Source organism: Eleutherodactylus coqui, chromosome 9, assembly GCF_035609145.1.
Source record: "Eleutherodactylus coqui strain aEleCoq1 chromosome 9, aEleCoq1.hap1, whole genome shotgun sequence".
Lineage (NCBI taxonomy): Eukaryota > Metazoa > Chordata > Amphibia > Anura > Eleutherodactylidae > Eleutherodactylus > Eleutherodactylus coqui.
In genome coordinates, this window is record NC_089845.1 from 49,056,534 (window position 1) to 49,070,638 (window position 14,105).

Genomic DNA, 14,105 nt, shown 5'->3' on the forward strand with positions numbered 1-14,105 from the left:
CTTTGGAGGGTGTGCTACAGAGAGATAGAAGAGATCCTACATGTGCAGTAAATGGGAGGCATCATAGCAGCTAGTCTACACCCCTTCCTGGAGCTTTCAGGGAAACCTGATAATTGCACCTATGTAAGAAAAAACTGCTAAAAAAATACAGGATACAAGTCATACAATGACAGAAACGTAGTCATCCTTGTAGACACACAACTTTATTCTAGAAAGTTGTCCATAAGTTTAGTTACCCTTTAAGTAAATTTTGACCTGAAAAAATGACATATTCTAAACGCTAGACACAAATCTTAAGGCCTCATGTCCATGGGGAAATTCGGGCCTGCACGGATTCCCCATGCAGAATCCCGCAGTGAGTCCCTCCTGCCCCGCAGATATGAGGCTAAGAAATCAGATATGCTTACCTGTCCGGACGCTGCGGATCTGCCCTACGTCGTGGCCGGATCTTCTTTCTTCGGCCTGCCAGATGTGCTCAGTACGCCGGCAGCGTGCCGTGCGCATGTGCTGTGCACATGTTTTTTATTTTTGAACTCTTGATTTCCCGCGGTACAGCACAAATACAGCTGCGGGTGTGCAGTGGGGCTGGACGGCTTTCATAGGCTTCAATGGAAGCCACGGGGAGCTGTCCGTGCTGAGACGCGCACAAAATGGAGCATGCTGCGGGTGCTTTCCCACCTGTGCGATCCACGCACCAGGGAAAAATGACATCTGCAGGTATTTAATTACCTGCTGGTGTCCAATGCATCCCTATGGGCACAGATCACGTGTGCGGGACACCTGCGTGGATTTACAAATTGTATTTTGCCCGTGGACATTGGGCCTAAGGAGCTCTCCAACAAAAAAAAAGCTAGAAGTAAACAATGATTAGACCCCAAAAGTAAAGCAGACACCAGACATTTAAGGCCCAAAGATAATCGCACAGGATAATCGTTTTGCATAAACTGCTGATGGACACTAATGTCCATTAGCAGCTTATCACCTTCATTTGCATATAAATGACCCCCGAGGCCTGTATGCAGAGAACAGCAGGTGGTCTGTTCTCTGCATTCAGTTCATTTGTTCTGCCACAGAGCTGCAAGCTGAATGCAATGTAATCAGCGCTCCCGTGGAGAAGACAGCACCATTGACAGCAAACAGCATCCGGTCTGTGTTATCTTCTCTCTCGGGCTGAACAATGAATTTTATGCTCATCTAAAAATCATTGTTCAGTTGAAGAATGAAAGATGGGAGCATTTACACACAAGGATTATCGCTCAGACGATGGCTTTTGAGTGAATTTTGAGCAATAATCGTTATGTGTAAATGGCCCTCAAGGTTTTTCCAAAGGTCATTATGATGCAGTTAATTACCTCTCCTTGCTCTGCCCAAGGCGCCTCCTTCCTCGGCCCTTGTATCATGAGGTTGTGTATGCCATTATCCCTGAATGCAGACTGCACACTCTGCCGCAAGAAAGATGGAAGTTAGTGGCAGCTGGATAGATTGTGTGCTCTTCTGGAAATCTACCTTTTTTCCAAAGTTTTTGGATAGTCAGGGGGGGGGGGTTTCATACGAACGGATTCCCCGATCGTCATCCGCGCAGAAGATCCACAGTAAAATGCGGGCATTAAAAGGCATGTATTTTCAAATTTTTCCCTTAACCCTCGCTGGTATGAATTGTGTATTCTGCGAGCGGAAGAAAAGTCGCAGCATGCTCTATTTTAACGCGGATTCCATGCGGACAGTCTTAATAGATGTCTATGGAAGCGCGCCGTCCGCAGCCCATATGCAATTAACATTGTGTATGAGCGGCGGAAACACTCGAAACTTCATAGGAAAATAGATCGAGAAGCCAGAATGCCGGCTGGGGGCAGAGAGAGACCTTTTTTTCTAGGCGGATATTATGCTAAGCATACGCGTACATCTGCATTGAAAAAATGCTCGCATCAGCGGTCTTCTGCGATCATTCGAAATTACTTTCCACGTATGATCGCAGGTCTTCCGCTGCGGAATCCGACCCGTTGGTGTGAGCCCGGCCTAACACGGATATTCTGGGATGTTAAGCAACTGTGCCTTAATCTTGATATTAGACTCCGAAGATTTCTGCTAGCCGCAAGATCTTTGTCCGCAGATACACGAACGCTGGCCATACAGATTGGTTAGAAGTAGGTCACTTATCGAACAACCGCCGTACGATTCTTACACGGACGCAGTCATATATATTTAGTGCATATTGGCCGTCACAGTGGTTCATACTGGCCGTACATATTCGATGACACCAGGCAACGGATGAAAGAGCTTTCTGGGATCAGTCTTTCAATTACAGATTTTTACTTCTGTTTGACTACCGGATCAAAATTTTAAACGTGGCCAACTTTTTTCCAGAGGATGGCGATCTGTCATCAGCTGACTAAAACAATTGGCTTATCTGCAATGCACATACTGGAGAAATGTAGCTCACCCCCCCCCCCCCCCCCCAGTATATATGTTCACTAGTATGACCATGTAAAGTTATTTCTTTCTAGCTGAAACTTCCTCTAGTCCTTCTCCTCAGATGGACTGTACCACACAAGCTCTTTAGAGAGGGACACAGAAACTGCTATCACAGTTAGGCTGGGTTCACACGGGGCGGATTTGCTGTGGAAATTCCGTCCAGAATTTCGCCGTGGCAAATCCGCTTGCGGCCGCTAATCCAGGGATTAGCCAGCCATGTGGACGAGATTTCTCAGAAATCTCATCCACACAGGACGGCAAATCCCCCGCGGCAAAGCTGGCAGGAGCCGGCGCTGCGGCGTGGATTCGCCGCCCGCAGCATGTTCATTTTTTCTTATTCTTCCGCTGCGACCACGCTCTCCTCTATGGGAGCGCCGGCCACAGCGGAAGAGCGAGTGGCCAGACCGTTTCAAAACCCGCGGCTATAAGTGCCGCGGGTTTTAAAGCAGCGCTTTTCCAACGGAAATCTCGCGGATTTTCGCCGCGGCCAAACCGTTAGATTTCCACCAGGGTTTCCAGTGTGTGTGAACCCAGCCTTACTGATGATGATCACACAGCTATGATGAAGTAGATGATAATTCAGCCTCCTCACTGTATACTTGTGGTCTGGTAAATTGGCTTCTGCCTCTTTTTTTTTTTTATTTTTTATTTTTGTCTTCCTCTGGATCCACAAGGGAGGGGGGGGGGGTGGAAACAGGCTGAACTGGATGGAAATTAGTTTTTTTTCAGCCTTGCATACTGTGTTACAGAGTAGTGCTAATCATACTGGCCTCCCTGCAGGCAGAGATGATACAGTATTACAGGCTCTATCTGGTTATGTGATGTACGGATACATCATAGCATTAATAGCATAGAACAGTGAAAAAGAAAGAGAGAAAACAGAGAAATCTCAACATCTAGCTGGTTCCTGATAAGCATCAGACAGGTAGCTGGTTGAAATTGTCTAGTTTTATCAACATTTAGGCTTATGTGTATGGGCATCTTTAATAATCTCCTGTCTAGTGAGAAAGCCCAACTTTCTATTGAAAGGGATTGGATAGGTTGTATCTTGATTGTATTGTTTTCTCCAAGCAGCAGCGGTGATGTTCGAACAAGTACTTATCTCCCTTTGTATAAGCAGTTGCCTATTTGGCCAAATGGGCAAAGCATGTTTATTGGGATGTTAATAGTGTGTAAATGATTGTTTCTTTGACAGCTAATTTTTGCGTATGGCTAACTTTATATGGGCCACACGAACGGGTCGGATTCCGCATGCGGGAGGCCTGCAGCAGATTCTGTCGGTGAGCCCGGCCGGTGACCCTGTGTACTGCAGATAACAGCAGTCATGCACAATACCGTTTATTTTTTCTTTTCATTTCCCGCGCCGTCGCTTAGCAATGACGCAGGTCCCCGCAGATCATACAAGGTGTTAGTTGCAATTGCGGATTCCAAAATTAGAATCGGTCCGTGTGAGACATCCCCTTTTGGTGTTTGTTCTTGCTCAAAATAACAATCTTGATGCAATTTGATTGGTTACGCTGATTAGACCTTTTTTTCTGCTGATGTATGTGTTTAAGGCTGGATTCACACGAACGTATATCGGTTCGGTTTTCATAGAAAGGGATTCTTTACTGTTAGAGCAGCTAGACTGTGGAACTCTCTGCCTGAGGACGTAGTGATGGCAAAATCCTTAGAGGAGTTTAAAAGGGGACTTGATGTCTTTCTACAGTGGAAGGATATTATAGGTTATAAATCTTAGGTTAATTGATAATCCGGGTATACAGGCAGGTAGGAACTATTAGTGGTTGATCCAGGGAACAGTCTGATTGCCATTAGGGAGTCGGGAAGGAATTTTTTTCCCCAAAAGGGCTAATTGGCTTCTGCTCTTGGTTTTTTTTTGCCTTCCTCTGGATCAACAAAACAGGAGGCTAGACAGGCTGGACTAGATGGACATTGTCTTCATTCAGCCTTACGAACTATGTTACTATGTTACGTCGTCCTCATCTGCAGGGGGGGGGAGGATGGAAGAGCCAGGAGCAGGAACTGAGCTCCCGCCCCCTCTCTGCCTCCTCTCCGCCCCTCTGCATTATTTGCAATGGGGAGAGGCGGAACGGGGGCGGGGCTAATTCGCAGAACTTAGGAAGGAGACGTCTACTGCGCTTTCTTGTGTGCTTTTTGCGCCCGTAAATTTGCAGTGATCTCTGTCTGTCAATGCCCGGTGCTTCACACTGTCCCATTCCCAACACTCAAGGAAATATTTTCACATCGGAAATGAAAGACTCTTAGATCCATATTTCCTCACAGGGCAGTCTTTTATTTGATTTTCTCAGACTCTAAAAGATGTTTTCCAGGACTGAACTATTAATGTACTTGTCCTTAGGGGAGGTCATCATTGGTTGATCAGCGGAGGTCCGCCAAATGGGATGCCCACCAATTAACTAATTGCCAGGCCAAATGGAATTGAGATATTGCTAGAAATGCACAGCTCTGTACACACTGCAGTGGCTGGTAATGGTATTGCAGGCTCAGTTTGCATTCAAGTCAATGGAAACTTTCACTTAATTAGGAACTGTGCTTGCAATACCACCTGAGGCCACTGCAGGGTCTATGAAGCTATGTGTTTCTGGCAACACATCGCCGCCATACGGCCCGCTGATTGGCAGGAGTCCTGAGCGGCAGATACCGATCTATCAGCTATTGATCCTAAGGACAGGTGATCAATAGTTCAGTCCTGGAAGGTTTCTTTAAATACCGATGACTCTGGAACACACATTCATTTTGCAATTTGGAGAAATCGCTACAAAGTTTCATATGATTTGTTGTCTCAGGTCACTGTCATACGAGCGTTTGTGAAAATGCTGCTTTTTTTAACGCAGCGTTTTTGTGTGTGTTTGCCTTCGTTTTTACTGCAGATTATATGCAGTAACAACACAGGCAAAGCAAGTTGATGATGTCAACACTTTTTTTCCCCCTTCCCGTGGCATAGTCAGCAGGGTTAAAACTGCTGCATTTTACTCTGTTTTTAATGCACCCCATCCATTTCAATGGGTGATATAGGGTCTCAAAAAGGCGCTGCAATGCTGAAAAATAGTACAGCGTTCGATTCAGTTCGCGTTAAAAAGTCTGTTTACAATACGGCCATGTGAATAGATACATAAATTTACATTAGCTCTGTCTTATGGTCCCCAAAACACGGACCAAATATGGAGCTAAGAATACGTTCGCTTGTAACTGGCCTAAAGAAGAGTTTGAGGAGTGCAGTGTTAGGCTGGGCTCACAGCGTCTCGAATTCTGCATGCGGAAGGTCCGCAGTGAATTCCAGCTATGAGCCCGGCTGGTGACCCTGTGGATGACCATGGAGGCACGCAGGCGGTCATGCACAGTACAGGAGGTTTTTTTTGTTTGTATTTCCCGCGCCGTCACTTAGCATTGACGTGTGCGTACCCACAGCCCATATGCAATATTAACTGTGTATGGGCTGCAGCTCAGACGCCTCCATTGACATCAATGGATGGCGTCTGCGCAGATAATGCAGTAAAACAGAGCACGCTGCAATTTTTCTTCCACTCACAGAATACGCAATTCATATCTGCAAGTGGAAAGAAAAAATGGAAAATGCATGTCTTTCCGCGGAATCCGCGATTCAAATCCAGTTGTGTGAGACCGGTCTTACTTTGCTTTCCATCTTACGCAATTATCTGCCTGGGACTTGTAGAAGGGTGTATTCACACAAGTGTACTGCGTAATACGTGTGCATAATACGCGGTGAATAGAACCCATGGGTTTGTTCCCATGAGCGTATTTTGCATGCACATTTCGTTTGGGAAAAAAATACTCAGCATGCTCTATTTTTTGCATATTGCGCATGAAAATAGCACATATTAAGCTAAAATCAATGGGAACACGCTTTTTTTTTTTTTTTTGCGCGCACAAAAAATACACACGTGCACAGACGTAACCCATCTTGCAAATCCACAGTGCTAATGCTCGTGTAAATAGGCTTATGCCCGGGTGAAGCTGGCCTAACTACCCCACCGAGGGGCGCCGGGCTTTATTCTATGGTTATGGTGTTCTTCTTCCTTCCAAAATAAAACAAACTTTAAAGCCACCCCAGCAAAACTTTTTAGTTTCCTCATTTTCTGTGGCATTCCTAGATGTTTATTCCAAAGCAATCCTCCACAGCAGCCGAGACGCAGTAAGAGGAGCCCTTCTCTCTCCTGCGGTGGGCGCTGTAGACATGTCTGTCCTTTTGTCTGCAAGAGTTAACAGTTGGGGTATGTGAGGCCCGGCTGGCAGCCTGGAGCGGAGTCTCCCCGCAGCTCTAATCCTCCTGGGTTCCTGTAAGGCTCTCTGCTGCAGAGGGGTTTCCCCAGGCTCCTCCTCCAAGATTCATTCATATTTTCTCTCCTAGTTCCTTCCCCCTTTTTGCTGCACATTATTCAGCCATCGCCTCTTGTCCTTTTACCAAACTGTCAAGTGCATGAATCCCCCTGGATGTGTGCCTGGCTAGATCCAGCCCCCTCATCCCATTAATATCTCCAGCAAGGGGGAAAAAAGCCCACCCTTCTTCATGCTTCCAGACTCTGCCTTTTCTCAGCACTCCATCCTCTTAGTAGAGAGATGTTTAACCTGTGCTATCCTTTTTTTTTTTTTTTTGCAAACCCCCCCCAAAAACCTAATTTAACCCATGTGTGCGTCCCCTTCTGTCTGTCGGTGTTGGGTCCATGACCGTGCATAGGATTTTGCTGCATTCATGTCCTCCTAATTGCAGAAAACAATGCAGATGATCTAGCTAGCATGTAAAAGATCACATTTCAGCGTGGGGATGATCTAATTGGCTCCCTCCCCCTTCTTCAGGTCCCTGCTCTGTGTTGGAGGTACACGTAATGCTTTCTGGATCTGTGCATGTGAGAGCTTTCATTCACAGGCTAGCAAATGTTCTGGTTTTCTCTCCTCTGTCACCCCTTGTCTCCCTGCCTCCCCCCTTTTCCTTTTCCCTCCTCCTCTCCCGCTTTCCCTCTCCCTCCCCAGTATACTTGCTTGCAGTGTTGCAATAGGACGACCAGGCATCCCGATTTGTAAAGCAGGCACATTAGTGGGCTGTGCACATCGCATGTGATTCATAAAACCATGAATGATCCAGAGGCGAGCAGCCAGCGAGATCTTCATGTGCAGGATGATGCTGTTTTGTTTTGCATTGCCCTGAAGGAGGTGTGTGTACTGTATATAGATATATGTGCAAGGCTGCTGGAGTATTCATTAGAGCCCTGCAAGCGCACTATTACTTCCCCCCCCCACCCCCGTCTTATGATCACATGCAGTGCTATATATTTGGGAGGGGGTGCAGTCCCAGACCAGTGCATCCTGGCTCCCCTTTAATAAGTCTTCTTCCCTCATGTTGTTTTTCTCCTTCCCTTGTTCAGCTGCTGGATTAACTGATCCACTTGGCGGGTATATGGAGGCTTCTCTCTGCCAGCACCGCTCTCCATTTTTGAGAAGGAAAATCCAGGCTTCAGGAGAAGGCGGAGGAGGAGGATCATGCCTCGGACAAAACAGATCCACCCCAGAAACCTAAGAGGTTAGCAAATGGTTTCTCTGTTTTGATTGTGTGCTTGCATTTTGGAGGGATGCAGCCAGCTGTTTACCTAGCGAGCGAGGAGGATGCTCTGCAGCATGTCATTGTTTGCTGGCTGCAGTCTTGTCCTGGATAGAGTCATGGGGAGCGCTCGGTGCTTTCACTTGCAGAGTCTACCATAACGTGGAGTAGCCTTTGTCTGTTTACATGTCAGCGTTGCTCCAATGCGCTAACTCAACCTTGAATTAGAAGTTTGATCACCAACGTACTTAGGTGACATCATCAGAAAGACTTGTCTGCTACTAATACCGGCCTACGTATATAGATATATATATACCCTGAGTGTCTTGTAGGCCTTAGTTTAGAACTGAGGTCAGTACGGGGCAAGGGTCAACGTGAGAACTTCTTCTTCATTCCAGCGATGTATTAAAAAACACTGCATGCTTCATTTTCCAGGACTGATATGTTACACGGATTGTAGGTCTACACTGTGATAAGAAACCGCATTCTTATCTTTTAGTGTACTGTCAATATTATGATGTGTTGTCGCTATACGTCACATACGGATTACAATGAAATGTTTGAATGCAGGGAAATTGGCCTGAGCGGCACGCTTTCTGTGTGCAAACATACAGGGACATTGTATATATATATTTTTTTTTCCTCTTAATTGCATAGATAAATCTGCCAACTTTTAATTTGGCTTGTAATTATTGTCAAACGTACAATAATGATGGATTGAGAAACAAAACAGGCAACGGCTGCTGGAAAAGATACTGATTTGTGCCGGAATGTTGCAAGCACTTCTGTCACCTTGCAATTGTATCTTTTTTTTGTGTCGGCTGTGAATCTTGTATCCAACAAGTGGTGCTTTGCATTCCTGACAGCTTTTACCTCTATAGGTCACTGCAGATTGCAAAGGCCTGCTTGTTGTATATACATTGTAATGTATCATTGGGATGAACACTGGTCGGGCACATATGGAGTGACGAGACTTATTTGGGGCTCTGGTAATGCTTTGACCTTGAACGTGAGCTTGAAAGTGACTTAAACTAATCGCAACACTTGCAGAAACCCATTTCCTGAGGAATTCGCAACAAACAGCGTCCATCAAAAAGACACTTTGTTATATTGCTTAAGATATGGCATAGAAGATGAATATTCTACTTGTCATTGTTCTACCTGAACTGTTATCTGGTGGGCTTTGTCATGGCTTGTCTTTCCCGGATGGTCAATGTTGCAATCGAAGAAGAGAGAAAAGACAATGATTTTTTTGCAGTGAGGGATTTTGGTAAGTTCTACTTTTTAGGATGACGTGTCCCTAACGACCCCACAAAGTGACTTTTCCTCTTTTTGCACTGAATTGCCGTTGTAGTCCAGGGATCGACATATCCTGGTCAGTCATTGTTCCTAGAAATTTGCTGGCAGTGCCTAACTTTTCAGTGTATTTTCTGTTCTCATTGTCCATAGAAGTTTTTGTCTGGCTACTAAAAAAAAAAACAAAAAAACTCTCAAACTTGCTTCTGTAAGATTAAAGGGGTTGTCCCGCGCCGAAACGTTTTTTTGTTTTTTTTCAATAGCCCCCCCGTTCGGCGCGAGACAAACCCGATGCAGGGGTTTAAAAAAAACAAAAAAAAACGGATAGTACTTACCCGAATCCCCGCGCTCCGGTGACTTCTTACTTACCTTGCGAAGATGGCCGCCGGGATCTTCACCCTCGGTGGACCGCAGGTCTTCTGTGCGGTCCATTGCCGATTCCAGCCTCCTGATTGGCTGGAATCGGCACACGTGACGGGGCGGAGCTACGAGGAGCAGCTCTCTGGCACGAGCGGCCCCATTCAGAAGGGAGAAGACCGGACTGCGCAAGCGCGTCTAATCCGGCGATTAGACGCTGAAAATTAGACGGCACCATGGAGACGGGGACGCCAGCAACGGAGCAGGTAAGTGAATAACTTCTGTATGGCTCATAATTAATGCACGATGTACATTACAAAGTGCATTAATATGGCCATACAGAAGTGTATACCCCAACTTTGTTTCGCGGGACAACCCCTTTAAGCTCAGGCCTCAGATCCACCTAACTCTTTTTCCCACAAGCCCATGTTGCGTGCATATGTGCCATACGTATGGCATACCCTTGCATGAGGGTGAGATTCATGGCAAAATTGTAATCTAGTCCAGTGTTTCCCCAACTCCAGTCCTCAGGGACCGCCAACAGGTCATGTTTTCAGGATTTCCTCAGTGTTGCACAGGTGATGTAATTATTGTCGATGCCTCAGACATTGCCACAGGTGTTCTTACCATAGGATATCCTGAAAACATGACCTGTTGGTGGTCCGTGAGGACTGGAGTTGGGGACCCCTGATCTAGTAGACCTGCTGCGGAAGGGAAAACCAGTAGTATAACCCTATAGCCATTGGCTAGCGTGGTACTGTATTTTATGATGATTTTTCATGTTGAATCCACACCAAAGAATCTGCAATAAATCTGTCACATGTGAACCTGACCTACAGTAAAGAGCTTGTCCTAGGATCATCACCTATCCCATGTCCACAGGAGTCCCACAGCTAGGACCCCCACTGATCACGAGACAGAGTCCCACGTCCCCTGTTTGAAGTGAGCGGCTTTCAAGCATGCATGCTGTTGTCCCATTCACAGTATATGAGACTGACGGAGATGGCAAAGTTCAGCACTCCGCTATCTACATCCAACTCATCCACTTTGAATGGAGCTGCAGTGAAATCTACACCATTCAAACGGAAGACCCAGGACCATTGTGATTGAGGGAGTCTCGATGGTGAAACCTTCCCGTGGTTATACAATTATAACCTATCCTGCACTGCACTGGTTTGAGGGGGCTCAGAAGCCCCCAGTAACTGGAGTGGAATCGTGGCTGTTAGTGACAGCTGTAGGATTTAAACCTAGCTCCAGCCCTGGCAGTCTAACCCTATAGATGCTGCTGCCAATGCAGACAGCAGCATCTAAGGAGTTTTGGTGTGGGAGGGTTCTTCCTCCTTCAACCCATCGGCACACCCAAAATCAGATCGCGGCACGCTGATGGTTGCCAGGTTCGTCATGTATGGTGACTTAGGATGGTTAGTTTCTTCACTAACCGTAATAGGCCTTAAAGCGTGTTTTCACCTCATATTACACACGTATATTGAGCGCCTAATATGCGGTAAAATATGCGGATTTTCATTGATCCATTCACACTTGCATATAGTCATTGCGTTTGTCGTGAGTGCAAGAAAAATCGCAGCATGCTCTATTTTATTGCGTATTACACGCGTAATAGCCTTATTGTTGACTATGGGTCCGTGTAATACGCAATGCATATGCAATGCCAACGCGAGTACTAGCGTTTTTCACGCATGTTGCTAGGAAACATACTAATGAATTAAAAAAAAAAAAAGCACAGAAAGAACATCATTTTAGGCTTATTTCCCAGTTTTTTTTTAGCCTGTGTAACATAGGCAGGTATACGGGCTGAAAAAACATATGCAGAAAAAATTTAAGACACACATTGCAAACGGTGCAATGTTTATGCATCGTTTTACGCATATGGTCGTGCGAATGAGCTCTGGCCGTATGCGTAAAATGCTGCGGGTCTCCTCACACACTTCCTATGGGTTGTGGATGGCACTGCGCATGCAGCGTATCATCCGCAGCCCATACAAGAGTATAGGGCTCACACTGCGTACGTATGCATAGAAATAGAGCATGCTGCGCTTCCTTTTATCGTGTTACCAATATGCAGCATCCACATGCTGGTGTGCATGGAACAATGAAAGTCCATTGACTTTCCTTGACTCCATCCACCGGATGATATGCACTGAAAACACAGTTAGTGAAGCAGTGACGGTTTGAGATAATATACTGTACTCCATAATTAGTGCAAGTGCAGTGTGTTCTCTAAGGGATCAAACAATCACATCTTCAAGTCCCCTTGGGGGGCCGAACAAATGTGGTGGAAAAAAAAATAAAATAATTTTCCCAGAAAAATTATTATTACATAAAGAAAAAAAAACTTTGCCAATAAAACACGATTTGCCATAGGAAAAATGCAAATAAGGAAGAAAAAAATCCCAAATTGTAATCGGCGCGTTTGTAATGGCCTGTACAGTAAAGTTATGCTATGTATTCTTTGCGAGAATGACTGATTTTGATCATTCTGCCTCTCAAAAGCAATATAAAGAGATCAAGAAGTCCTAAACGCCCCAGAATGTAACAATCAAAAACAGTCAGATGATCCCGCAAAAAACAAGCCCCACGCGGCTCCATAGACGGAAAAAGGAGTGATGTCACTCTGAATATAGTGATGCAAAACAAAAGGCTATGAAAAGGCTTTTCTGGGGCAAAAGTGGAGAACTAAGAAAAAAAAATATATAAATGTAGTATCTCAGCAATCCTACTGACCCGCAGAATAACATGTCGATTACGGTATATAGCAGGGGGAACGGCGTGTGCAAAAAAGATAGAAAACTAGATCCGGTTTGTGGTGCGGCAGCTAAAGACATAGCAAAAGGCAGTCAGAAAATGTGTCTATACCACAAAGTGGTACCAAAACAAATGTCAGCTCATCTGGCACAAAGCAAGACTTCACAGAGGCATAGATAAAGGGAAAAAGCGGATGTGTGTCTGAATATGGCGATAACAAGTATTGAGCAGGAGGAGTAAAATATCGGTATTGCTGTAGTAGCACTGACCTGCAGAATAAAGGGAACATTTCATTCATACCACATGCTGAACGCCGTAAAAACGAAACCCATACAGGAGTGATGGAGTTACTCCCCCCTCCTCCCCAAAGCAATTAAGCCCTGAGGTACTTCAGGTGCAAATGCTACAATTATTCCAGCTCCTTCCCTTCTGAGCCCGCATATGGGGCACTTCCCTACCCCGGAGGCCAATTTTATGGTACTACTTCTTGTCATATGGCCCCTCGTGAAAATAACAAAATTGGGGCCAACTCTACTTTTTGAAAAATAATGTAATTTTTCATTTTCATGAGCCAATGTTTACAAAGCCCCTCGATGAAGGGGTCCGGTTTTCAAAATTGGAGTCCCTTTTGGATTGGTCCAATGTTCTAGGTACTTCAGTGGGTTCTGGAAGTGTGGCGTCCAATATTCCAAATAGCTCTCCTTTTCTTCTGAGCCCTACCATGTGCCCAAACAGCAGTTGAAATCCATATATTCCCATACTTGGGAGAAATTGGGTAACAAATTGGGGTGGTGGGGGTGGGGGGTTCTGGGGGCCAAACCTACTTTTTGGGGGAAAAATTAATCATTTTCAAAGCCCAATTATAAAACGCCTGTCGGATCAAAACATTCAATATACCTTTTGAGTGGTGCAGATTCCAAAGTTTAGTCTTTTCGGGGGGGGGGGGGGGGGGGTTGTTATCTCTTGGTACCTCAAGACCTCTACAAACTTCAATGGGTTCCTGGAAAATGTCTCAGTAAGGCCTAATGTTCACGGGTGGATTTGATTTGCCTCACGCGGAAGATCCGCAGTTCAAGTTGCCCATAGGGAAGCATGGGCATCCACACTTCAATTTACACATGCGGATTTGATTACCAGATTCTGTATGCGGAATACAAATGGCAGCATGCTCCATTTTAATGCGCTTCCTGCACAGACTGCTTTCTGCACGGACGGGCCGCGGATTCCACAGGAAAGCAGGAGTTTGAAAAGAAAAACGGCTGACCGACACTTCACACACATCCGCAGTACAGAAAAAAAAAGACCCGGATAGGTACACTGGGTCCTCGGCGGCGGGCAGGGCCGGATTCTGTTGCGGGCTTCCGACCCGCCCATGGACATGAAGCCATAAGGAGAGGACCCAAAATCCACAAGAAAATCTTCATTTCTGAGAGCTGTGTTTGAAGTATGGTGCACGCTAGCGCCACTTGCAGGATATTTCTAAAAACTGCTAATTCAGGGTTATAAACATTGAGTTTTGTTTTACCCCCTAATTCCTGGTGGATTACAGCAAAAATGTATTAATGTATTAAAACGAAAACATGCAAAAAAAATTAAACTTTCACATTTTCTCCCCCACTTTGCTTTAATTCATATGACACAC

At 45.5% G+C, this 14,105-nt stretch overlaps 1 protein-coding gene across 1 annotated transcript in view; it reads left to right on the forward strand.

Moving 5' to 3' along the window:
• The window catches only part of HIVEP1 (HIVEP zinc finger 1), a 166,865-nt gene that overhangs the window by 15,903 nt on the left and 136,857 nt on the right, over window positions 1-14,105 (forward strand). Inside the window, exon 2 of the mRNA XM_066579366.1 lies at window positions 7,875-8,029. Within this exon, the coding sequence (XP_066435463.1) occupies window positions 7,990-8,029 (40 nt within the window). The 5' untranslated portion in view covers window positions 7,875-7,989. The remainder of the gene's footprint in view (window positions 1-7,874; window positions 8,030-14,105) is intronic.